Source organism: Cinclus cinclus, chromosome 24 (genome assembly GCF_963662255.1).
Source record: "Cinclus cinclus chromosome 24, bCinCin1.1, whole genome shotgun sequence".
Lineage (NCBI taxonomy): Eukaryota > Metazoa > Chordata > Aves > Passeriformes > Cinclidae > Cinclus > Cinclus cinclus.
This window is the reverse complement of record NC_085069.1, coordinates 5,616,014-5,641,141: the sequence shown is the minus strand read 5'-3', so window position 1 is coordinate 5,641,141 and position 25,128 is coordinate 5,616,014. Positions and strand designations below refer to the sequence as shown.

General features: G+C 58.6%; 3 protein-coding genes and 1 non-coding gene across 4 annotated transcripts; 2 read left to right on the top strand and 2 right to left on the bottom strand.

Annotated features, from left to right (window-relative positions):
• Positions 1–649: 649 nt before the first annotated feature.
• On the bottom strand, positions 650–16,707 carry PCGF2 (polycomb group ring finger 2). The gene is made up of 10 exons (XM_062508334.1): positions 15,687–16,707; positions 11,336–11,475; positions 11,036–11,132; positions 8,391–8,446; positions 7,201–7,251; positions 6,503–6,611; positions 5,417–5,465; positions 4,067–4,183; positions 1,862–1,942; positions 650–979 (listed from the first exon to the last, which is right to left on the bottom strand). Exons 2-10 carry the CDS (start codon positions 11,445–11,447, stop codon positions 650–652), a joined length of 1,002 nt encoding a protein of 333 aa, XP_062364318.1. The 5' UTR covers positions 11,448–11,475; positions 15,687–16,707.
• Positions 13,940–17,818, bottom strand: LOC134053168 (cuticle collagen 2C-like). The gene is made up of 2 exons (XM_062508036.1): positions 17,041–17,818; positions 13,940–14,001 (listed from the first exon to the last, which is right to left on the bottom strand). The coding sequence occupies exons 1-2, from the start codon at positions 17,816–17,818 to the stop codon at positions 13,940–13,942; spliced, it is 840 nt and encodes a 279-aa protein (XP_062364020.1).
• Positions 17,819–18,584: 766 nt separating this feature from the next.
• Positions 18,585–18,658, top strand: TRNAN-GUU (transfer RNA asparagine (anticodon GUU)). Its single transcript has one exon. It is a non-coding gene; the product is annotated as a tRNA-Asn (tRNA).
• A 1,474-nt stretch (positions 18,659–20,132) lies between these two features.
• PSMB3 (proteasome 20S subunit beta 3) lies at positions 20,133–24,043 on the top strand. The gene is made up of 6 exons (XM_062508370.1): positions 20,133–20,210; positions 20,418–20,602; positions 21,076–21,183; positions 21,786–21,963; positions 22,267–22,361; positions 23,935–24,043. The coding sequence occupies exons 1-6, from the start codon at positions 20,208–20,210 to the stop codon at positions 23,981–23,983; spliced, it is 618 nt and encodes a 205-aa protein (XP_062364354.1). The 5' UTR covers positions 20,133–20,207; the 3' UTR covers positions 23,984–24,043.
• Positions 24,044–25,128: the final 1,085 nt, after the last annotated feature.

The following is a 25,128-nucleotide window of genomic DNA, read 5'->3' as shown; positions in this document are numbered from 1 at the left end:
AAACAAACAAACAAACAAAACCCAAACAAAAACAAACAAAAAAACCACAAACAAAAAAACAAACCACATTTAAAAATATCCACCGCCATTTCTGTGTCTTCTTTGCGTTTTTAAATTAGAAAATAAGTCCGTAGAACTCTGCTCTCTGTCTCCCTATGTACACAAAGATATTTATAGAGCTCTGCAAGGAACATCTCCATCGGAATCCCCGCTTCAGGAATCCCTGGAGGGGTTTTAGGAACCCCTAGAGGGTCTGTAGGATCCCAGGAGGAATTTCAGGAACCCCTGGAGGATCCATAAGAACCCTGGAGGGTCTGTAGGATCCCAGGAGGAATTTCAGGAACCCCTGGAGGATCCATAAGAACCCTGGAGGGTTTGTAGGATCCCTGGAGGATTCTTTAGGAATCCCTGGAGAGTTTGTAGGATCCTTAGAGGGTCTTTGAGGAATCCCTGGAGAATCTACAGGATCCCGGGCAAGTCTGCAGGAGTTCCGGGAAGATTTTTAGCAATCTCAGGAGGATTTTTAGCAGCCACTGGAGAGTTTTTCAGAGTCCCGGGAAGATTTTTTCCGAGTCCAGGGATGATTTTTCCGAGTCCAGGGATGACTTTTCCGAATCCCGGGAGGATTCCCAGCAGCTCCCGGAGGTTTTTAGCTCAGAGCCGAGCCCGTGGTGCCGTTCAGGGCGGTTTTGCGGCCACGGGCGGGTGGCAGCGGGTGACAATTGGGTGGCAGCGGGTGACAATTGGGTGGCAGCGGGTGACAGTTCGAGGCGGAGCCATTGAGGGCGGGCCCCGGGGAGCCGTGCCCGGGTCCGGGCAGGGCAGGGGGCGATGCCAGCCCGGGGCTCTGCGCTTTGTCGCTGCCGGACTCGCACTCGGAGGCGCCGCTCGTGTTGGTGCCCTCGGATGGCAGCGTCGGGCACAGCCGGAGCCGCTTGCAGGAGGGCTGGACGCGGTACTTGAGTGCCAGGGGACCGCTCTGGGGACACGGGGTACGGCTGGCACCGCGCGGGGACACCGCGGGGACAGCGACACTGCCACCCCCCAACCACCGGGGACACCGCGGGCACAGCGACACTGCCACCAGCACCGCGGGGACACCGCGGGCACAGCGACACTGCCACCCCCCAACCACCGGGGACACCGCGGGCACAGCGACACTGCCACCCCCCAACCACCGGGGACACCGCGGGCACAGCGACACTGCCACCAGCACCGCGGGGACACCGCGGGGACAGCGACACTGCCACCCCCCAACCACCGGGGACACCGCGGGCACAGCGACACTGCCACCAGCACCGCGGGGACACCGCGGGGACAGCGACACTGCCACCCCCCAACCACCGGGGACCCAAAAATCCCACCCGGAGCAAACGCCCCTGTCAGGAAAATGCCCCCACTCCCGGATTTGTTATGGGAAAGGCTCCCCCAGGACTTATTTTTCCCATTCCCCCCGCCCCCCAGGACCGATTTTCCCATTATTTTTCCCCAGGATAAATTCTCCCATTTTTTCCCCCAGGACTGATTTTTTCCAGTTTTCCCAGTAAAGATATTCCGAGTTTCCCCAGTACAGACATTCACAGTTTTCCCCAGAAGAGGTTTTTCCAGTTTTCTCCCCCAGGACAGATTTTCCCAGTTTCCCAAAATGGATGTTCCCAGTTTCGCCAGGACACATTTTCCCAGTTTCCCCAGGATAGACTTACCCAGTTTGTTTCTATTTTTTTTCCCTTAGAACAGATTTTCCCACTTCTCCCAGCACAGACATTCCAGGTTTTCCCAGTACAGATTTCCCCAGTATTCCCAGTACAGATTCTCCCAGTATTCCCAGCACAGGCATTCCCGGTTTTCCCAGTTTCCTCACCTTCCTCCAGGGGTAGATGTAGGCGATGTCCATCAGGGTGTAATATTCCTTCAGGGGCTCGTCCTCATACAGCACCTCCACCTGCAGCCAGGAAAGGATGGATCCAAACCCAAGGAAAGGATGGATCCAAACCCAAGGAAAGGATGGATCCAAACCCAGGGAAAGGATGGATCCAAACCCAAGGAAAGGATGGATCCAAACCCAAGGAAAGGATGGATCCAGATCCAAGGAAAGGATGGATCCAAACCCAAGGAAAGGATGGATCCAAACCCAGGGAAAGGATGGACCCAAACCCAAGGAAAGGATGGATCCAAACCCAGGGAAAGGATGGATCCAAACCCAAGGAAAGGATGGATCCAAACCCAAGGAAAGGATGGATCCAAACCCAAGGAAAGGATGGACCCAAACCCAAGGAAAGGATGGATCCAAACCCAGGGAAAGGATGGATCCAGATCCAAGGAAAGGATGGATCCAAACCCAGGGAAAGGATGGATCCAGATCCAAGGAAAGGATGGATCCAAACCCAGGGAAAGGATGGATCCAAACCCAAGGAAAGGATGGATCCAAACCCAGGGAAAGGATGGATCCAAACCCAAGGAAAGGATGGATCCAAACCCAGGGAAAGGATGGATCCAGATCCAAGGAAAGGATGGATCCAAACCCAGGGAAAGGATGGATCCAGATCCAAGGAAAGGATGGATCCAAACCCAGGGAAAGGCCAGGGAAAGGATGGAGACAGATCCAGGGAAAGGATGGATCTGGCCATGGGAAATGATGGACCCTGCTCCCAAGAAAAGATGGACAAGCAGGGATATTTTGGACCAGCAGGGGTCAGCAGTGGATGGGCAGTGCCCCCTGAGCATTCCCAAACATTAACAAGCATTCCCGAGCTTTCCCAAACATTCCTGGGCATTCCCAAATGCTCCCGGGCATTCCAAGGCATTCTCTCACATTCCTGAACATTCCCAAATATTCCCAACTATTCTGGACATTCTCACACATTCCCAAACATTCCTGACCATTCTTGAGCATTGCGGAACATTCCGGACCATTCCCAAATATTCCCAACTATTCCCAGTCGTTCCCAGCCATTCCCAGTCATTCCTGACCATCCCCAACCATCCCCAACCATCCCCAGCCATTCCCAGCCATTCCCAGTCATTCCCAGTCATTCCTGACCATTCCCAGTCATTCCAAACCATTCCCAGTCATTCCCAGCCATTCCGAGCCATTCCTGACCATTCCCAGCCATTCCCAGCCATTCCCAGTCATTCCCGACCATTCCCAGCCATTCCCAACCATCCCTAACCATTCCCAGTCATTCCCAGTCACTTCCAGTCATTCCTGACCGTTTCCAACCATTATCAGCCATTCCCAGTCATTCCCAACCATTCCAAGTCATTCCAAACCATCCCCAACCATCCCCAACCATCCCCAGTCATTCCCAGCCATTCCCAGCCATTCCCAGCCATCCCCAGCCATTCCCAACAATTCTCAGTCATTCCCGACCATTTCTGACCATTCCCAGCCATTCCCAGTCATTCCCAGTCATTCCTGACCGTTCCAAGTCATTCCAAACCATCCCCAACCATCCCCAGTCATTCCCAGCCATTCCCAACAATTCCCAGTCATTCCCGACCATTTCTGACCATTCCCAGCCATTCCCAGTCATTCCCAGTCATTTCCAGTCACTTCCAGTCATTCCCGACCATTTCCGACCATTATCAGCCATTCCCAGTCATTCTCAACCATTCCAAGTCATTCCAAACCATCCCCAACCATCCCCAGTCATTCCCAGCCATTCCCAGCCATTCCCAGCCATCCCCAACCATTCCCAACAATTCCCAGTCATTCCCGACCATTTCTGACCATTCCCAACCATCCCCAGTCATTCCCAGTCATTCCTGACCATTCCCAGTCATTCCAAACCATTCCCAGTCATTCCCAGCCATTCCCAGTCATTCCCAACCATTCCCAGCCATTCCCAGTCATTCCCAGCCATTCCCAGCCATTCCCAACCATCCCCAACCATTCCCAGTCATTCCCAGTCACTTCCAGTCATTCCCGACCGTTTCCGACCATTATCAGCCATTCCCAGTCATTCCCAACCATTCCAAGTCATTCCAAACCATCCCCAACCATTCCCAGCCATTCCCAGTCGCTCCCAGTCTCTCCCAGTCTCTCCCAGTCTCCCCAGTTCCTCACCCGGTACTTGCTGGGCACGTCCATCTTGTTGCGCAGGAACTTGGCCAGGTGCAGCACGGTCATGGCGGCCGGGCAGCGCAGGAACCGCAGCGCGGGGCCCGGGGGGCACGGCGGGGCCTGGGGGGACCCCGGGACGGGGGGACACGGGGTTGGGGTGTCCTGGGGTATGGGGACACTGGGATGGGGGGACAAGGGGTTGGGGTGTCCTGGGATTGGGGACACCGGGACGGGGGGACAAGGGGTTGGGGTGTCCTGGGATTGGGGACACCGGGACGGGGGGACAAGGGGTTGGGGTGTCCTGGGATTGGGGACACTGGGATGGGGGGACAAGGGGTTGGGGTGTCCTGGGATTGGGGACACTGGGATGGGGGGACAAGGGGCAAGGGGTTGGGGTGTCCTGGGATTGGGGACACCGGGATGGGGGGACAAGGGGTTGGGGTGTCCTGGGATTGGGGGACACCGGGATGGGGGGACACGGGGTTGGGGTGTCCTGGGGTATGGGGGACACCGGGACGGGGGGACAAGGGGTTGGGGTGTCCTGGGATTGGGGACACCGGGACGGGGGGGACAAGGGGTTGGGGTGTCCTGGGATTGGGGACACCGGGACGGGGGGACAAGGGGTTGGGGTGTCCTGGGATTGGGGACACCGGGACGGGGGGACAAGGGGTTGGGGTGTCCTGGGATTGGGGACACCAGGACGGGGGGACACGGGGTTGGGGTGTCCTGGGGTATGGGGGACACCGGGATGGGGGGACAAGGGGTTGGGGTGTCCTGGGATTGGGGACACTGGGATGGGGGGACAAGGGGTTGGGGTGTCCTGGGATTGGGGACACTGGGATGGGGGGACAAGGGGTTGGGGTGTCCTGGGGTATGGGGGACACCGGGATGGGGGGACACGGGGTTGGGGTGTCCCAGGTTTGGGGGCCAATGGGTTTGGGGGCCAATGGGTTTGGGGTGTCCTGGGTTTGGGGTGTCCTGGATTTGGGTGTTTGGGGTTTGAGGGCCAATGGGTTTGGGGTGTCCTGGGTTTGGGGTGCCTGGGGTTTGGAGTGTCCTGGATTTGGGGGTTTGGGGTTTGGGGGGTCCCAGGTTTGAGGTGTCCTGCCTGCTGGCTGTCCCAGGTCTGGGGGGTGTGGGGTTTGGGTGTCTGGGATTTGGGGGGTCCTGGGTTTGGGTGTCTGAGGGTTGGGGTGTCTGGGGTTTGGAGTGTCCCAGGTTTGGGTGTCCGGGGTTTTGGGGAGTCCCAAGGTTTGGGGTGTCCCCCTGTCCCCTGCAGCTTAGCTGGGCACCGAGGGCTCTGTGCTATCACAGTGCCACCACAGTGCCACCACGGTGACACCACGCACTCACCTTGTCCTTGTCCAGGTCTCCGTTCTCCACGGCGCCTTTCTGCTCCTCACTGGGGAGGGACACAGGACAGGGATTGTGGGAAAGGCAAAGAGGGAAAAACCCCGGGAGGAGCCCAGGGGGGTGACAAGGGGGGACATCCAGGGCTTCACCCTGGCACAGCCATGGGCATTCCCAGGGCTCTGGATCCCTCTGAATCCTTCTGGATCTCTCTGGGTCCCTCTGGATTCCTCTGGATCCCTCTGGGTCTTTCTGGATCTGTCTGGATCCCTCTGGATCTCTCTGGATCCCTCTGGATCTCTCTGGGTCCCTCTGGAATGCTGCTCCAGGCACCAGGGACACCCCAGGGCCAGCAGCAGCAGCAGCAGCAGGAGAACAGGGATGGCACAGCTGGGATCAGGGATCACAGTGGGATCTGGGATCAGGGATCACAGTGGGATCAGGGATCTGGGATCAGGGATCACACTGCCGGGATTCAGGATGGGGGTTGGATATTTGGGTGATCCTGTCCCCTGCAGCAGCCTGGGCAGGGGCTCTCAGCTGCCACCACCTCAGGGATGGTGGGAGGAGGTGACAAATTTCAGGCCCCCTCCAACCCCAACAAATTCCCAGATTCCAGGAACAGGAAGAGGGTGGGAGCATCTTCCCGACCTCAGCCCCAGGCAGCACCCAGAGCCCAGGGTGGCACTGGGAGCCCCCAGGCAGTACTGGGAAACCCCTGGTGGTACCTGGAGTCCCAGTCCATACCTGGGCTCCCATTCCGTACCTGGGCTCCCAGTCCATACCTGGGCTCCCAGTCCATACCTGGGGTCCCAGTCCATACCAGAGGTCCCAGTCCGTACCTGGGCTCCCAGTCCGTACCTGGGCTCCCAGTCCATACCTGGGTTCCTAGTCCGTACCTGGGCTCCCAGTCCATACCTGGGGTCCCAGTCCATACCAGAGGTCCCAGTCCATACCTGGGCTCCCAGTCCGTACCTGGGCTCCCATTCCATACCTGGGCTCCCAGTCCATACCTGGGCTCCCAGTCCATACCAGAGGTCCCAGTCCATACCTGGGCTCCCAGTCCGTACCTGGGCTCCCAGTCCGTACCTGGGGTCCCGGTGGAACTCGATGGACAGACTGACGATCTCGTCCTCGGGCACTGTGCCCTGGTCCCTCTCGGCCACCTCGCCACGCTCCTCCTGCGAGCCCAGGGGAACTGTGGGGACAGGGACACGGCTGGGGGGACAGCAGGGGACAGGCCCCAGGCTGGGACAGGGTGACATTGTGACAGTGACACTGACCCTGTGACACGGTGACACCGTGACAGTGACACTGACACTATGACAATGTAACATGGTGACATGGTGACATTGACACTATGACACTGACACTGTGATATGGTGACATTGTGACATTGTGAGAAGGTGACATTGTGACATTGACACTGAGACACTGGGACTCTGTGACCCTGTGACACTGTGACATTGACCCTGTGACACTGTGACATTGACAGTGATGCTGTGACACTCACCCTGTTACACTGACACTGTGACCCTGTGACACTGTGACACGGTGACCCCCTGACACTGTAGCCCTGTGACACTGTGACATGTGACACGGTGACATGGTGACCCCGTGACATGTGACCCTGTGACATGTGACACTGAGATCCTGTGACACTGAGACATGTGACCCTGTGACATGTGACACTGTGATCCTGTGACCCTGTGACATGTGACACTGAGACATGTGACCCTGAGATAAGTGACATGTGACACGGTGACCCTGTGACATGTGACACTCACCCTCGGCCACCGGGTAGGTGGCGTAGAAGTCACGCCTCCTCTTCATCTCATCTGTGGGGACAGCGACAGGGATGGGACAGGGATGGGACAGGGACAGGGACAGGGACAGGGACAAGGACAGGGACAGGGACAGGGACAGGGACAGGGACAGGGACAGGGAGGGGACAGGGACAGGGACAGGGACAACAGGGACAGGGACAGGGATGGGACAGGGACAACAGGGACAGGGACAGGGACAAGGACAGGGACAGGGACAGGAACAGGGATGGGACAGGGACAAGGACAGGGACAGGGACAGGGACAGGAACAGGGATGGGACAGGGACAACAGGGACAAGGACAGGGACAGGGACAGGGACAGGGACAGGGACAGGGACAGGGACAGGGAGGGGACAGGGACAGGGACAGGGACAACAGGGACAGGGACAGGGATGGGACAGGGACAACAGGGACAGGGACAGGGACAGGGACAGGGACAGGGACAAGGACAGGGACAGGGACAGGGATGGGACAGGGACAGGGACAGGAACAGGGATGGGACAGGGACAGGGACAGGGACAAGGACAGGGAGGGGACAGGGACAGGGATGGGACAGGGACAACAGGGACAGGGACAGGGAGGGGACAGGGACAGGGACAGGGACAGGGACAGGGACAGGGACAAGGACAGGGACAGGGACAGGGATGGGACAGGGACAGGGACAGGGACAGGGACAAGGACAGGGACAGGGACAGGGATGGGACAGGGACAGGGACAGGGACAAGGACAGGGACAGGGACAGGGACAGGGACAGGGAGGGGACAGGGACAGGGACAGGGACAGGGACAGCAAGGGGGCACAGGGGGACACCCCAAAATTCCCAGGGTATTCCCATCGGAGCAATTCCATAAATCCCAGAGCATGGGGACACTCCACAATTCCCAGGGAATCCCATAAATCCCAGAGTAGTGCCAATCCCGAGGATTTGGGATTCCCACACCCCAAATCCTGCACTTCCCCCATCCCGAGGCGCTCGGAGCAGATCCACAGCTCCTGCTCCCAGATTGTCCCAAAGTTTGGGATGGACGCCGTGTCCGTGTGTCCTCCTGTCCCCGTGGGAATGGGAAAATCCAGGGAAAGGCTTCAGGGGGATGGCAGCGAGTTACAAACACAATTCCCAAATTCCCAAACTCTCCCCATCCTTGGCTGCACCTTTGAAAAGCCCCGGGACCAGTTTGTACACGATGTCCTGGAGGGTTTTGTCTGACCTGGAAGGGGAAAAAACAGGAAAAGTGGGAGAAATCAGCAGGATTGGGAGCAGTCTGTGCCCAGCACCATGGGACCTCTGCTTCCCCCAGGTCCCTTCTGGAAAATTCCCATTGTAAACCCCAAATCTCCAATTCCCCATCCCAAATCTCCAATTCCCCATCCCAAATCCCCAGATATCCATCCCAAATCCCCAGTTCCCCAAATCTCCCAATTCCCCAAATCCCAAATCCCCCAAAACTCCAAAACTCCCAATTCCCCAAACCCTAAATTCCCAATTCCCCATCCCAAAACCCTAAATCTCCCCCACACGGGGACCATGTGGAGGTGCCACCCCCTCTCCAGGGCTCGGGGACAGAGGTGGCTCCGTCCCCACAGGCAGAGCCGCAGATTCCAGAGGAGCCGTGGGAGTGGGAATATTTCATAGTGAGAAAAAAGAATGGGGAAAAAAATGGGGAAAAAAAATGGGAAAAGTGTTACTAGAGAAAAGGAAAAGGCAAAAAAAATCCCAGGATGGAACCGAGCTGGGAATGGTTTCCACAGCAACCAATTCCACAGCTGGGATGGATCTCCCTGGAGCTGGAGCCACCTGTGGGGACCTGGCAGTGCCACCAGGGCCACCCCTGGGACATGGGATGGACAGAATCCATGGATGGATGGATGGATGGATGGATGGATGGATGGATGGATGGATCAAGGGATGGATGATGGATGGATGGATGGATGGATGGATGGATGGATGGATGGATGGATGGAATCCATGGATGGATGGATGGATGGATGGATGGATGGATGGATGGATGGATCAAGGGATGGATGGATCAAGGGATGGATGACGGATGGATGGAATCCATGGATGAATGATAGATGGATGGAATCCGTGGATGGATGGATGGATGATAGATGGATGGATCAAGGGATGGATGATGGATGGATGGAATCCATGGATGGATCCATGGATGGATGATGGATGAATGGAATCCATGGATGGATCCATGGATGGATGATGGATGAATGGAATCCGTGGATGGATGGATGGATGGATGGATGGATGGATGGATGGATGGATGGATGATGGATGGATGGATGGATGGATGGATGGATCAAGGGATGGATGATGGATGGATGGAATCCATGGATGGATGGAATCCATGGATGGATGGATGGATGGATGGATGGAATCCATGGATGAATGATAGATGGATGGAATCCGTGGATGGATGGATGGATGATGGATGGATGGATCAAGGGATGGATGATGGATGGATGGAATCCATGGATGGATCCATGGATGGATGATGGATGAATGGAATCCATGGATGGATCCATGGATGGATGATGGATGAATGGAATCCGTGGATGGATGGATGGATGGATGGATCAAGGGATGGATGATGGATGGATGGATGGATGGATGGATGGATGGATGGATCAAGGGATGGATGATGGATGGATGGAATCCATGGATGGATGGAATCCATGGATGGATGGATGGATGGATGGATGGAATCCATGGATGAATGATAGATGGATGGAATCCGTGGATGGATGGATGGATGATGGATGGATGGATCAAGGGATGGATGATGGATGGATGGAATCCATGGATGGATCCATGGATGGATGATGGATGAATGGAATCCATGGATGGATCCATGGATGGATGATGGATGAATGGAATCCGTGGATGGATGGATGGATGGATGGATGGATGGATGGATGGATGGATGGATGGATGGATGATGGATGGATGGAATCCATGGATGGAGGGAATCCATGGATGGATGGATGGATGGATGGATGGAATCCATGGATGAATGATAGATGGATGGAATCCGTGGATGGATGGATGGATGATGGATGGATGATGGATAGATGGATGATGGATGGATGGATGGATGGATGGATGGATGATGGATGATGGATGGATGGATGGATGGATGGATGATGGATGATGGATGGATGGATGGATGGATGGATGGATGGATGGATGGATGGATGAAGGGATGGATGATGGATGGATGGAATCCATGGATGGATGGAATCCATGGATGGATGGATGGATGGATGGATGGAATCCATGGATCCATGGATGGATGGATGGTGTCCAGGATGTTCAGGGATGGACACAGGACACCTGTCCCTCCCTCTTTCTGCTGCCACACCGATGTCCCCAAGTTCTGCTCCCTCTGTGGTGGCATCTCCCACTGTCCCACTCCCTTCCCAGCTGGAGAGCTCCTCAAATCCCCTCTGCTGCAGGATTTAGGGTCAGGAACAGAGGTCCCATGCTGACAGTGCAGGGCTGGGACACCAGTGGGACTGGGATGGAGATGCCAGGGGGATGGGGACACCTTTGGGGTATTAGAGGGATGGGGACACCACTGGGGTGCCACAGGGATGGGGACCCCACTGGCACTGGGATATTGCAGGGGTGGGGACACCACTGGGACCAGGATGGAGCTGTCAGCAGATCCCCAGGGGCTGCCTGCTCCAGGTGCTCGGGGCTGTCCCCCAGAGCAGGGCCAGGACATGAGGGACCCCCCGAGCCCCCTGAGCCCCCCAAAACCCCCGAGGAGCCTCCCCCCCCTCACCTGATGCTGAGCAGGGGCCGGGTTTTGTGCACCTGCACGTCACACATGGGGCAGTACTTGTTGGTCTCCAGGTAGCGAACGATGCAGGTTTTGCAGACTGTGGGGACAGACGGACCCTTCGTGAGCGGGAGGACAAGGGGACAGAACCTCTGGGACCCCCATCCCACCTTGGGGACAAAACCCCTGCCCAGTGCAGCCCCATCCACGCCCCGCAGCTCCCCGGCCCGGCACAGGGTGCGAGGGATCAGTGTGGGGTTTTGGGGAGCCCAGAGGACCCTTGGGGACACATGGGACACTCACAGGAGTGCAGGCACTCCACGATGGTGGTGGCGTCGATGAAGTATCCGCCGCACAGGGCGCACATCAGGTGCGGGTTGAGCTCCGTGATCTTGATGCGGGTGGTTCTGTGCATCTTGGAGCGGCCCCGGGCGGATCCTTCCCTGCGGGAAAAGCCCGGGATCCCCTCAGAGAGCGCGGCTGGGACGGGGTGGGGACTGTCACCTGCACCCAACCCCCTCTGCCTCCCCTCGGGTGTCCCTGGGTGTCCCCAACACGCTGCGACACCTCTGAGCAGGGACAATCCGCCCCTGCCAGCAAACCCCCACCTGTGGCTGCGCGCACACACACACACACACAACAGGGAAAAAAAAAAAAAAAGTGTTTTTTGGGTTGTTTCCATGGAAAAGGCATTTCTAGGCAAAATTCCATGTGGTTTTGGCGCTTTTTAAATTTTTTTTTTCCTAGAAGGGATCCCCAGGCTGGTGTTGGCCGGGTGCCCCCGGGGAGGAGCAGGAGCGGGGCAGCGCTCGGGAATCGCTCCGGAGCTTCCAGATTTCCAGCGGGAGCCGCTGGAGACGGAATCGCCGCAGTTTTGTTGTTCCCATGGCAACCCCGACACTCGGAGAGCAGCCGGAATATTGTCACAGCCGCCAGGGGACAGGGGACACCGGGAGCGTGGAGAGGAGCGTGGGCACGGCGGAACGGGCGGGGCACCGGCGGTGGCACCGCAGAGCCGCGGGGACAGGGGATGTGACACAGGGGGACAGGGGATGTGACACAGGGGGATAGGGGATGTGACACAGGGGGACAGGGGATGTGACACACGGGGACAGGGGATGTGACACAGGGGGACAGGGGATGTGACACAGGGGGACAGGGTGTGTGACACACGGGGACAGGGGATGTGACACACGGGGACAGGGGGTGACACACGGGGACAGGGTGTGACACACGGGGACAGGGGATGTGACACACGGGGACAGGGGGTGACACACGGGGACAGGGTGTGTGACACACGGGGACAGGGGATGTGACACAGGGGGACAGGGGATGTGACACACGGGGACAGGGGGTGACACACGGGGACAGGGTGTGTGACACACGGGGACAGGGTGTGTGACACAGGGGGACAGGGGATGTGACACAGGGGGACAGGGTGTGTGACACACGGGGACAGGGGGTGTGACACAGGGGGACAGGGGGTGACACACGGGGACAGGGTGTGACACAGGGGGACAGGGTGTGTGACACAGGGGGACAGGGGGTGACACAGGGGGACAGGGGGTGACACAGGGGGACAGGGTGTGACACACGGGGACAGGGGATGTGACACAGGGGGACAGGGGGTGTGACACAGGGGGACAGGGGATGTGACACAGGGGGACAGGGGGTGTGACACACGGGGACAGGGGATGTGACACAGGGGGACAGGGGATGTGACACAGGGGGACAGGGGGTGACACAGGGGGACAGGGTGTGACACACGGGGACAGGGGATGTGACACAGGGGGACAGGGGGTGTGACACACGGGGACAGGGGATGTGACACAGGGGGACAGGGGATGTGACACAGGGGGACAGGGTGTGACACAGGGGGACAGGGGATGTGACACAGGGGGACAGGGTGTGACACACGGGGACAGGGGATGTGACACAGGGGGACAGGGGATGTGACACAGGGGGACAGGGTGTGACACACGGGGACAGGGGATGTGACACAGGGGGACAGGGGATGTGACACAGGGGGACAGGGGATGTGACACGGGAACAGGGTGTGTGACACACGGGGACAGGGTGTGACACACGGGGACAGGGTGTGTGACACAGGGGGACAGGGGATGTGACACAGGGGGACAGGGGATGACACACGGGGACAGGGGATGTGACACAGGGGGACAGGGGGTGACACACGGGGACAGGGGATGTGACACAGGGGGATAGGGGGTGACACACGGGGACAGGGTGTGTGACACACGGGGACAGGGGATGTGACACACGGGAACAGGGTGTGTGACACACGGGGACAGGGGATGTGACACAGGGGGACAGGGGATGTGACACAGGGGGATAGGGGGTGACACACGGGGACAGGGGGTGACACACGGGGACAGGGGGTGACACACGGGGACAGGGTGTGACACAGGGGGACAGGCGTGAGACACACGGGGACAGGGGATGTGACACAGGGGGACAGGGTGTGACACACGGGGACAGGGGATGTGACACAGGGGGACAGGGGGTGTGACACAGGGGGACAGGGGATGTGACACACGGGGACAGGGTGTGACACACGGGGACAGGGGGTGTGACACAGGGGGACAGGGGATGTGACACACGGGGACAGGGTGTGTGACACACGGGGACAGGGGATGTGACACACGGGGACACAAGTGTGACACAGGGGACACACAGGGACAGGGTGTGACATACAGGGACACAGGCAGGGACACACAGGGACAGTCGTGAGACACACAGGGACATGTGTGTGACACACAGGGGGATGTGTGTGACACACGGGGACACCCATGGGCTGCAGTGCACACACACAGGGACACCTGCACCAGGGATGGGACACCAGTGGCACTGGGATGGAGGTGCCACAGGGATGGGGACACCTCCGGGATGTTAAGAGACATGGGACACCACCGGGACTGGGATGGGGATGCGGGGACAGGGACACCACCGGGACTGGGATGGGGATGCGGGGACAGGGACACCACCGGGACTGGGATGGGGATGTAGGGACAGGGACACCACCGGGACTGGGATGGGGATGTAGGGACAGGGACACCACCGGGACTGGGATGGGGATGTAGGGACAGGGACACCACCGGGACTGGGATGGCACAGGGATGGGACATTGCTGGGACTGGGATGGCAATTCTGAAGGTATGGGGACACCACTGGGATGGGGACCCTGGGGACACCACAGGGCTGGGGACCTGGGGGACAGCCAGCCAAGAGGGGCCAGAAGCACCGGAGGGGTTGGGGAGCCCCAAATCCCTCCCCCAGATCCCTCCCGGGTGCTGCCCCCGAACCCTCCCCATCCCCAGGTGATGGGAGGAGGGGGGACCCTGCCAGCCCCCTCCCCGTGCCGGGGATGTCGCGGTGCCCTGTCCCCGTCCCTCCCGGCGGGCCCGGGCAGCTCCGCCGGGCACGGGGGCCGCGGGAGCCGCGGCTGCATTTTGGGGGGAATTTCGGCGCTTTCGGAGCTCGCAGCCGCCAATGGCGGCCCCGGGGCTCGGCGGGAGGGGGGAGCCCGAGCCACCGGCACAAACCGGTTCTAATAAACCGGGAGATAACGGCGGCGATTTCCCGTGTCGGGAGGGGGGGGGGGAACAAAGCCCCGGAGCCCCCCCGGAGCATCCCCGGAGCCCCGGACCCGCCGGTGGCTTCCGCACCCTCTCCCCGCCACTTTGGGGCTCTTTTGTGCCCGTGGGCGGTGGCCCGGCACGGTGTCCCCCTCCCCCCCATCCCGAAGCCCCCCGGGCCGGGCACCCTTTGGGGAAGGGCGACTCAAAGTCACCGCGGGACCCCCGGCGGAGGCGAGCGCGGGGCTCTGGAAATGGCCCGGGACGGCTCCTTCGGCACGGGGACACGAGGGGACACCCCCGGAGTGTCCCCAACCTTCCCGGGACCGCGACCGGCACCGGGACCGGGACCGGGACCGGGAGCCACGCTGGACACCTGGACACGAGTGACCACAAAGCGTGCGGGGACAGGGACGGGACCGCGGGGCGTGACAGGCGGGGGGACACGGACGGGGGGGACACGGGGGGGACACTGACACGCGGGGGGGACACAGACACGGAGGGACACGGGCACTGGGAGCACAGGGGGGACACGGACAGAGGGGACATGGGGGACACCGGGGACACTGACACACGGGGGGACACGGACACGGGATGTCCACGGGATGACACACGGTGGGGGGACGCGGGATGGCCACTGACACACGGAGGGACACGGACACCGGGAGGGACACGGGGGGCACTGACACACGGAGGGTGACACAACCACGGGGTCACCAGCGCCACTCGTGTCCCCGCGCTGTGCCCGGGGGTGCTCGGCTGCGGCCCCGCCGCCTTTAGGGACTCAGAACCGCTCCGGTACCGGGGGTGGGGCGGCCCCGGTGGCCCCGGGGCGTCCCCTTTGTACTCGGGGCCGGCTGTCAGCGCGGCCCGGCCCCTCCGCCCGCCCCGGGGGGGTCCCGGCCCCGCAGCGCTCTCAGGGCTCCGGGGGAGGATCCCGGGGGGTGGCGGTGGCCATCGGCCATCTTTGGGACCGGCGGGCCGGGGGGGGGGGGGGTGGGGGTCGCGGCGGGGCCCGGGCCGGGGGATGGGTGGGGGGGACACCGGGACCGCGTCCCTACCTGGTGGCGGCGGCAGCGCCGGCCCCGCGGCCGCCCCTCGGCTCGGCTCGGCTCGGCTCGGCTCGGCTCGGCTCGGCTCGGGCGGCGCTACGGCCGCGGCCCTTTTTTTATTTTTTAATTTATTTAATTTATTTTTATTTATTTTTATTTTTATATTTTTTTTCCTCCACTCTCTCGCTCTTTCCCACCCCTCCCCCCCCTTTTTTTTCCTCCTTCCTTCCTCCTTTTTTTTCTTATTTTTTATTTTTATTTTTTCCACTTCTTTATTTTTTTTCATTTTAAATTTTATTTTTTTTTTTCCTCCTACCTCCAGCCGCCGCCAGGCCCCGCCCGCCTCACGTGATCCCATTCCTTTGGGGGGCTGCGGAGGAGGGGAACGAGGGGCCGAGATTGGGGGAGAAACCCCCCTGGAATCCCCCAACCCCGGTGCTCACAGAGAACCCCGGAGGGGGAAATGAGAGTGCCCTAAAACCCGCTGGAATGGCCCCAAAATGCGATGCTCGGTGGAATCCCCGTGTGTCCCCCACTCCCTCGGGGTCCCGTTTTGGCCCCAAATTGTGACCCGGGACAAGCGGGATCCTCCTCGGGACCCTCGGTGCTCGGCAGGAGCCGGGGGAGGGTGGTGGAGAAGGGGGGGAAGGAGAGGGAAGAGAGGGAAAAAAAGGGGAAGAAAAAAAAGGAAGGGAATTTCAAGGCGGAAAATGGAAAATTTGGAGGGAGGAGGAGGAAAAAAAATAGGGGAAAAAATTGGGGGAAAATGAAAGAAAGGAAAGGAAAAGGGAAAATAAGAGTAGGGAAAGGGAGGGGGGAAAAAAGAAAGGGAAGAAAAATAGAGGGAGAATAAAGAAAAGGAAAAAATTGGAAAGAAGGGGTGGGAAAAAGAAAAACAGAGGGAAATTAGGAAAAGAGAGAAATGGACAAGAAGGGGGGGAAAGGAAGATGAAAAAGCCAAGGAAAATAGAGAGAAACGAGGAAAAGAAAGAGAAAATGGGAAAATCGGGGTGGAAGGAAGGAAAATAATGAAGGTAAGAGAAAATGGAGGGAAATTAGGGAAGGGGAAAGATGGAAAATACGGGGAGAAGGAAGGGAAGAAAATAGGGGAAATTAGAGCAAAAAAAATAAAATTGAAAAGGAAGAAAAAAAAACAGGAGAAAAGGAAAGAATAAAAGGGAGGCGAGAACAGGAAGGAGGAAAAGAAAAAAATGGCAGGAAAAGAGAAGAGTTAAAAAAAAAAAAAAGGGAAAGCTGGGAAGGAAATTAAATAAAGAATAAAGGAGGGGGAAAGGGCAGGAAGAGGAGCGGGAGGCGCTACGCCCGGGATTACCGGGGCTCGGCCGCCTTCCCTCCCGCAGCCCGGGCGGTCCCGGTGGTCCCGGGGGTCCCGGGGGTCCCGGGTGTCCCGGAGGTCCCGGTGGTCCCGGGTGTCCCGGTGGTCCCGGAGGTCCCGGTGGTCCCGGTGGTCCCGCGGGTCCCGGAGGTCCCGGGGGTCCCGGGTGTCCCGGTGGTCCCGGAGGTCCCGCGGGTCCCGGTGGCCCCGGAGGTCCCGGTGGTCCCGGGGGTCCCGGTGGTCCCGGTGGTCCCGCGGGTCCCGGGGGTCCCGGAGGTCCCGGTGGTCCCGGAGGTCCCGGTGGTCCCGGTGGTCCCGCGGGTCCCGGGGGTCCCGGAGGTCCCGGTGGTCCCGGAGGTCCCGGGGGTCCCGGTGGTCCCGCGGGTCCCGGGGGTCCCGGAGGTCCCGGTGGTCCCGGTGGTCCCGCGGGTCCCGGTGGCCCCGGAGGTCCCGGTGGTCCCGGGTGTCCCGGGTGTCCCGGGTGTCCCGGTGGTCCCGGTGGTCCCGGGGGTCCCGGTGGTCCCGGGTGTCCCGGGGGTCCCGGTGGCCGCTGTCCGTGTCGCTGTCCCGGCTCCCGGTGCCTGCTGGAGCCGTTCCCGGTGCCGCTCTCAGTGCTCGCTTGCCCTGCTGCCGGTGTCCCGTGTCCCTGTCCCTGTGTCCCATTCCCGCTGTCCCGCGCCCGTATCCCGTCTCTGCATCCAGTTCCCTCTGTCCCGTTCCCTCTGTCCCGTTCCCTCTGTCCCGTTCCCTCTGTCCCGTTCTCTCTGTCCCGTTCCCGTTCCCTCTGTCCTGTTCCCGTTCCCATTGTCCTGCTATTCCCGTTCCCAATGTTCCCGGTGTTCCCGTTCCCAGTGTCCTGTCATTCCCATTGTTCCCATTCCCAGTGTTCCTGTTGTCCTGCTATTCCTGTTCCCAGTGTTCCCGTTCCCAATGTTCCTGTTCCCGTTCCCGTTGTCCTGTTGTTCCCGTTCCCAGTGTTACCATTCCCAGTGTTCCCGTTGTCCTGCTATTCCCATTCCCAGTGTTCCCATTCCCAGTGTTCCCGTTATCCTGCCATTCCCATTCCCAGTGTTCCCATTCCCAGTGTTCCCATTCCCGGTGTTCCCGTTCCCGGTGTTCCCGTTCCCGGTGTTCCCATTGTCCTGCTATTCCCGTTCCCAGTGTTCCCAGTGTTCCCAGTGTTCCCAGTGTTCCCAGTGTTCCCATTCCCGGTGTTCCCATTTTCCTGCCATTCCCATTCCCAGTGTTTCCAGTGCTCCCATTCCCAGTGCTCCCATTCCCGGTGTTCCCGTTCCCAGTGTTCCCATTCCCGGTGTTCCCATTTTCCTGCCATTCCCATTCCCAGTGTTCCCAGTGCTCCCATTCCCAGTGTTCCCATTCCCAGTGTTTCCGTTCCCGGTGTTTCCGTTCCCGGTGTTCCCAGTGTTCCCGGTGTTCCCATTGTCCTGCTATTCCCGTTCCCAGTGTTCCCAGTGTTCCCAGTGTTCCCAGTGTTCCCAGTGTTCCCATTCCCGGTGTTCCCGTTCCCGGCTCGGGGCTGAGTGCTGCGGGCTCGCGCCGCTGCCAGCGCGGTCTCTGTGGCGCAATCGGTTAGCGCGTTCGGCTGTTAACCGAAAGGTTGGTGGTTCGAGCCCACCCAGGGACGCAGCCGCTCCTTTTTCTCTCCCCGGCTCCTTTTTCGTCCCTTTTCCCGGGACCAGCCCCAGGAGCGGCCCGGGATGGACGAAACAGGAGCGGGAGAAAATCCCAGGCGCAGGGATTTGCTCCCGGCTCCCTCCGCGGAGGAGAAGCAACTCCCGCTGTGCCCAAACCGGCTCCCGCGTGCTCCCACAAGGACATTTTTGGGACATCAACATCGGACCTGAAATCCCGACCCAGTCCCAACCCCGCATTTTGCCTCAAAATGAAGCTGAAGGGTGTCCCAAGCCTGCCAGGCTGAGCTTCCCTCTCCTACAACTCCTGCAAATTCCCCTTTCTGCGCGCCCTCGCCCTGAGCTGCGTTTGATGGAATCCAAGGACGGAATTCCCGGTTTAGCCCAGGGCACGAGGGGCGCTGGGATTGCTCCCGGGGATCCCCTCCGGGCGGAACGCGGCTCCGGCTGCTGCCAGGAGCCTTCCGCCGTGGAAATCGCCTCAAAAACCCGCTTGAAAAATGCGCTTTTGAAAATGCGCTTTTGAAATCCACGTTAAAACCTCAGCAGGCACGGGCTGGGCTCCGCTCCCGGGCCTCGGGTGCCGGGATGTGCCGGTGCCGGCGCTTCCCGAGGAGATTTTTGGGAGAATTCCCTTTGGATCGGCTCTGCAGGGCGAGCTCGGGGCCTTTGTCCCCACACCCCGAGATCCAGCTGTGCCACATCCAGCTGTGCACGCCCGGATCCAGCTGTGCCCCCGCTGCTCCACGTGGGCACCACTGATCCTGCTGTGCCTCATCCAGCGGGTCTCCCATTTTCCAGCTGTTCCCATTTTCCACCTGTTCCCATTTCTCCACCTGTTCCCATTTTTCCACCTGTTCCCATTTTCCAGCTGTTCCCATTTCACCACCTGTTCCCATTTTTCCACCTGTTCCCATTTTCCAGCTGTTCCCATTTCTCCACCTGTTCCCATTTTTCCACCTGTTCCTATTTTCCACCTGTTCCCATTTCTCCAGCTGTTCCTATTTTCCACCTGTTCCCATTTTTCCACCTGTTCCCATTTTTCCAGCTGTTCCCATTTTCCAGCTGTTCCCATTTCTCCACCTGTTCCCATTTTTCCACCTGTTCCCATTTTTCCAGCTGTTCCCATTTCTCCACCTGTTCCCATTTTTCCACCTGTTCCCATTTTTCCAGCTGTTCCCATTTTCCAGCTGTTCCCCCATTTCTCCAGCCGTGCCCCCCCTCACTCCCGTCATGCCTCGCGCTCTCACGCTCACTGTGACTCGTCACTTTTAGGCCCCGCCCACCCCTCCCGATCTCAGCCAATCACCAGCAGCTCTCAGATCCCAGGCTGCGGAACTTCCGGTGATGAACACCAATGGGAACGCGGAATGCGGAACTTCCGGTGGCATGACCAATGGAAAGTGTTGGCGGTGATACCGGCGGTGGAAGGGACCAATGGCGAGCGTAAGGGGCGGGACCAGCGGGTGGAGTTGGCGGCGGCGCGGCGGGGCAGGAGCGGGAGCGGAGCGGTGACAAAGCGGGGACAGAACAACCGCAGCCATGGTGAGACCCGCGGGCAGCTCCGGGGCCCGGCACAGCGCGGGGGGGAGGCAGGGACCGCGGCCACTCCGTGAGGGGAGCTGCCCGTGGCGAGCGGCGCCGGCACCGCTGAGGGCCGGAGCGGCCGGGCCGTGACAGCCAGAACCGGCGGCTGTCCCGGGGCTACCCCCGGGGCCTCTCCGGTGCCTCTGAGCCGCCGCTCTCCCGCAGTCGATTATGTCCTACAACGGCGGGGCCGTCATGGCCATGAGGGGCAAGGACTGCGTGGCCATCGCCGCGGATCGGCGCTTCGGGATCCAGGCTCAGATGGTGACCACGGACTTCCAGAAGATTTTCCCGATGGGCCAAAGGCTCTACATCGGCCTGGCCGGGCTGGCCACGGACGTGCAGACCGTGTAAGTGACCTGGGAGGAGCCGCAGGAGGCGGTTTTGGGATAAATACCGAGGGGCAAGCTCGTGCTGCCTTGGTTTATCCAAGGGAGGGGAGATAGTAATGTTTGTAATTAATGATTGTGATCAATGTAAAATTCAACGGCGCCAGTGCTGCTGTTCTTAGTTCCCCTTGTGGCAGAGCTTTCGAAATGAACCTGCCTGTGATTTGAGATCGCAGCGCTGCTAAAACGGAATTTCACTGCCTTAATGGCTATTTCACCCCTGAAATTGGGAATTTCACTGCTGTAATTGAACTGTCACTGCTAAAATTGAACTTTCACCGCTAAAATTTTACTTAAACTCCAGAAGAAGCTGCCTGTGCACGCTCTCCCTGCCTCAGCCCTGGTGCCTGTCAGCAGCGGGACAATCCAGGCCTGGGTGAAGGGGAAAGGAAGAGGAACCTGCTGTGCTTTAACCCAGCTCTGGTCTCTTGCAGGGCCCAGAGACTGAAGTTCAGGCTGAATCTCTACGAGCTGAAGGAAGGGAGGCAGATCAAACCCCAGACCTTCATGAGCATGGTGTCCAACCTGCTCTATGAGAGGAGGTGACACTGCAGAGCTGCTCCTGTCTGGGAGGGCTGAGGGGGCTGCAGCTGCTTCAGTTCTGGAGGAGTTTTTCTGTAAAATCTGCTCCTGGGTCATTCCGTGGTGTCACCATCACCTTCCCTGGTTGGATTGGTCTTGTCTTGGGGTGATGTTTCCTCCTCCAGTTGTCTCAAACCGAGTCAGTTGTCAAACCAGAACAAACTCCTGCTGTTTCAGGGTTGTTTGCCTTGCCAAAAGCTTGGCAGGGTGCTCCTGGTGTGCCCTGAAAGGAGCTGTGAGATGCTTTCCTTGCCTGGAAAACATTTCTGGGGGATGTGGGAGTGGGGACAGCTGTGGGGACACCTCCAGTCTTTGCTTTGGGACTGGGACAGGAGGCAGGGAATGGCTGGAGCTGTGTCTAGGTTGGAAATTCAGGGGAGATTCCTCACCAGAAGCGGGGATGAGCACGACCCCAAAGCTACCAGAGCTCTGGCAGTGTTCAGACACCGCTCCCGGGCACGGGCTGGGATTTCTGAGATTGTCCCGTGCCGGGATGATCCCTGTGCTCCCTCCTGGGCTGCTGCTGTTCCCAGAGCTGCCCTGAGCCCAGCTGTGTCCCCAGGTTTGGTCCCTACTACACAGAGCCGGTGATTGCGGGGCTGGACCCCGTGAGCCACGAGCCCTTCATCTGCTCTCTGGACCTCATCGGCTGCCCCATGGTCACCGACGACTTCGTGGTCAGTGGCACCTGCTCCGAGCAGATGTATGGCATGTGTGAATCCCTGTGGGAGCCCGACATGGTGAGTGGGGCTGGGGTCACCTGGGATCAGCCAGGGGTCACTTGGGACCAGCCAGGGTTACCTGGGACCACTTGGGATCACCTGGGGTCAGTTGGGATCACTTGGCATCACCCAGCATCACCTGGGATCTCCCGGATTTATGGATTCTCCCTCCTGTGCTGGGCTGGGAGCAGCTGTGGCTCCAACAGCCTGAGGGGGGAGGGGATCCTGGCAGGATTTGGGGGGGTTTGGAGGGAAGCTGGGATTGGTAGCCCAGGTAAAGCCCAGGTAAATAAAGCCCCCTGTGTTCTCTCTGTGGCCCAGGAGCCCGAGCACCTCTTCGAGACCATCTCCCAGGCCATGCTCAACGCCGTGGACAGGGACGCCATTTCCGGCATGGGCGTGGTGGTGCACGTCATGTGAGTGCTGCTCCTGCCCAAATCCAGGCATTCCCCAAGTCCAGGGCCTGGAATTCCTTCCCTCAGGGATTCCCCAAATCCTGTCCCTCCCACAGCATCCTCCTGGTGCAGTTCCTTGCTGGAACAAAGAAATGACTCCTCCTGCTCAGGGATTCCCTGGTTGCATTCCCACGGGAATGAGGAGTCTCTGTCCCTCGTGGATGCAGCATTAACTCCCAACATTCCCACGGGAATGAGGAGTCTCTGTCCCTCGTGGATGCAGCATTAACTCCCAACATTCCCGTGGGAATGAGGAGTCTCTGTCCCTCGTGGATGCAGCATTAACTCCCAACATTCCCATGGGAATGAGGAGTCTCTGTCCCTCGTGGATGCAGCATTAACTCCCAACATTCCCATGGGAATGAGGAGTCTCTGTCCCTCGTGGATGCAGCATTAACTCCCAACATTCCCACGGGAATGAGGAGTCTCTGTCCCTCGTGGATGCAGCATTAACTCCCAACATTCCCACGGGAATGAGGAGTCTCTGTCCCTCGTGGATGCAGCATTAACTCCCAACATTCCCATGGGAATGAGGAGTCTCTGTCCCTCGTGGATGCAGCATTAACTCCCAACATTCCCACGGGAATGAGGAGTCTCTGTCCCTCGTGGATGCAGCATTAACTCCCAACATTCCCACGGGAATGAGGAGTCTCTGTCCCTCGTGGATGCAGCATTAACTCCCAACATTCCCACGGGAATGAGGAGTCTCTGTCCCTCGTGGATGCAGCATTAACTCCCAACATTCCCACGGGAATGAGGAGTCTCTGTCCCTCGTGGATGCAGCATTAACTCCCAACATTCCCACGGGAATGAGGAGTCTCTGTCCCTCGTGGATGCAGCATTAACTCCCAACATTCCCACGGGAATGAGGAGTCTCTATCCCTCGTGGATGCAGCATTAACTCCCAACATTCCCACGGGAATGAGGAGTCTCTGTCCCTCGTGGATGCAGCATTAACTCCCAACATTCCCGTGGGAATGAGGAGTCTCTGTCCCTCGTGGATGCAGCATTAACTCCCAACATTCCCACGGGAATGAGGAGTCTCTGTCCCTCGTGGATGCAGCATTAACTCCCAACATTCCCACGGCAGCATTAACTCCCAACATTCCCACGGGAATGAGGAGTCTCTGTCCCTCGTGGATGCAGCATTAACTCCCAACATTCCCACGGGAATGAGGAGTCTCTATCCCTCGTGGATGCAGCATTAACTCCCAACATTCCCACGGGAATGAGGAGTCTCTGTCCCTCGTGGATGCAGCATTAACTCCCAACATTCCCACGGGAATGAGGAGTCTCTGTCCCTCGTGGATGCAGCATTAACTCCCAGCTCTGTCATTAACTCCCAGCTCTGTCACCAGGCTGGCTTTGGAAATTCCCACTGTGCTTCCCAGCCCTGGGAGCTCTCCAGAACCATGGGTTCATTGTTGTCACAAGCACCTGAGCTGCAGCTGGGATTTCCCAAGGCAGGGACTAGCTTTAGGCAGGGTTTAAACCTGGCTTTATCAATGAATCACCTCCTCTCTTCCCCCTGCAGAGAGAAAGACAAGATCACCACCAGGACCCTGAAGGCTCGCATGGATTAGCCCAGCTCAGCTGCTCTGTGCCACTCAGGACTTTTTAAAATAAAACAAAACTTCCCTCAACTTCCCTTGGGCTGGCTCTGAGCACAAGCACTGAGTTCCCACCCCCAGAGCATCCTTGAGGTGGAGCAGAGCCCTTCAGGAGCTGCACTGGGGCTTTTCCTGCCCCAGCCGAGTTCTGGCTCACATTGCTGGAAACAAAACAAGAGTTTCAAGAGTTGTGGTTTGTGGAATCATGGAATGGGTTGGGTGGGAAGGGACTCAAACCACATCCAGTGTCCCCCCCTGCCATGACAAGCACACCTTGACTGCCCCAGGTGCTCCAGCCCAGCCCTGGACACTTCCATGGACCCAGGAGCAGCCACAGCTTCTCGGGGAATTCATCCCAGCCCCTCCCCACCCTCCCAGGAGGGAATTCCTCCCCAAAATCCCATTTTTGTCCCCATCCTGTTCCCTCCAGGACTCACCCCATGCTGGTGGAGCAACTGAAGGTGACTCCTCAAAGAGCACAGCAGGGAGGACCCAGATGTACACAAAGTTTTAATTTTATTTTTTTTTTTTCTCTGGTTGGAGACTCATCTTGTAACATGCATGCATTTCAAAACAGTAACAGTGTCTCAAACTGCTCCTAGCAAACAGACAAGCACAGAGGACTTCAAATTCCTATTTAAAAAACAGCAGTGAAAAAACCTAGAATGTTATTTTTAAAATTTTAAATTTTTTTTATTTTTTATTTTTTTTTTAGTTTTTAGATTAAACTTAATTTATTCACATTTTTTTTTTAAATTCAGTTGCACTGATCAGCCCTGCCCACCCTTGTGACCTGTGTGTGGAGTCTGCTCTCTTCACTCCCATCCAGCTGCCCAGAGCAGCACAGATTTTGAGTGGTTTCCACTAAAAATGTGTCCAGAGTTCTGCCATCCCAGCTCTCTGTGGGATCCATCCCAAAGAGCCAGGACTCCGGGCAGGGGCTGAGGGGGACACTGGGAGTGGCTCTGCAGGAATGGGAAATTTGGGAATTTGGGGCTGGGTCCATGATGGGGACACTCCCCTGATTTTTTGGGGAAAATAATTCAGCTGGGAGTGAAATTCCAGGTGCAGCTGGAAGGGAGGCCTGGAAAAGGACTGCATAGTAGTCATGGATTTGG

Excerpts from the sequence above, each read along its gene's own strand:
- PCGF2 (XM_062508334.1), bottom strand. The coding sequence starts at position 11,447 with ATGCACAGAACCACCCGCATCAAGATCACGGAGCTCAACCCGCACCTG. Across the intron at positions 11,133-11,335 it reads CGTGGAGTGCCTGCACTCCT|TCTGCAAAACCTGCATCGTT; the intron begins GTGAGTGTCCCA and ends CTGTCCCCACAG. Across the intron at positions 1,943-4,066 it reads ACGTGCCCAGCAAGTACCGG|GTGGAGGTGCTGTATGAGGA; the intron begins GTGAGGAACTGG and ends TCCTGGCTGCAG.
- LOC134053168 (XM_062508036.1), bottom strand. The coding sequence starts at position 17,818 with ATGGGAACGGGAACAGGACAGAGGGAACGGGAACGGGACAGAGAGAAC. Across the intron at positions 14,002-17,040 it reads GGGACCACCGGGACCGCCCG|CCCGGTGGTGTCCCTGTCCC; the intron begins GGCTGCGGGAGG and ends CCCCATCCCAGT.
- PSMB3 (XM_062508370.1), top strand. Across the intron at positions 21,184-21,785 it reads AACCTGCTCTATGAGAGGAG|GTTTGGTCCCTACTACACAG; the intron begins GTGACACTGCAG and ends CTGTGTCCCCAG. Across the intron at positions 21,964-22,266 it reads CCCTGTGGGAGCCCGACATG|GAGCCCGAGCACCTCTTCGA; the intron begins GTGAGTGGGGCT and ends TCTGTGGCCCAG.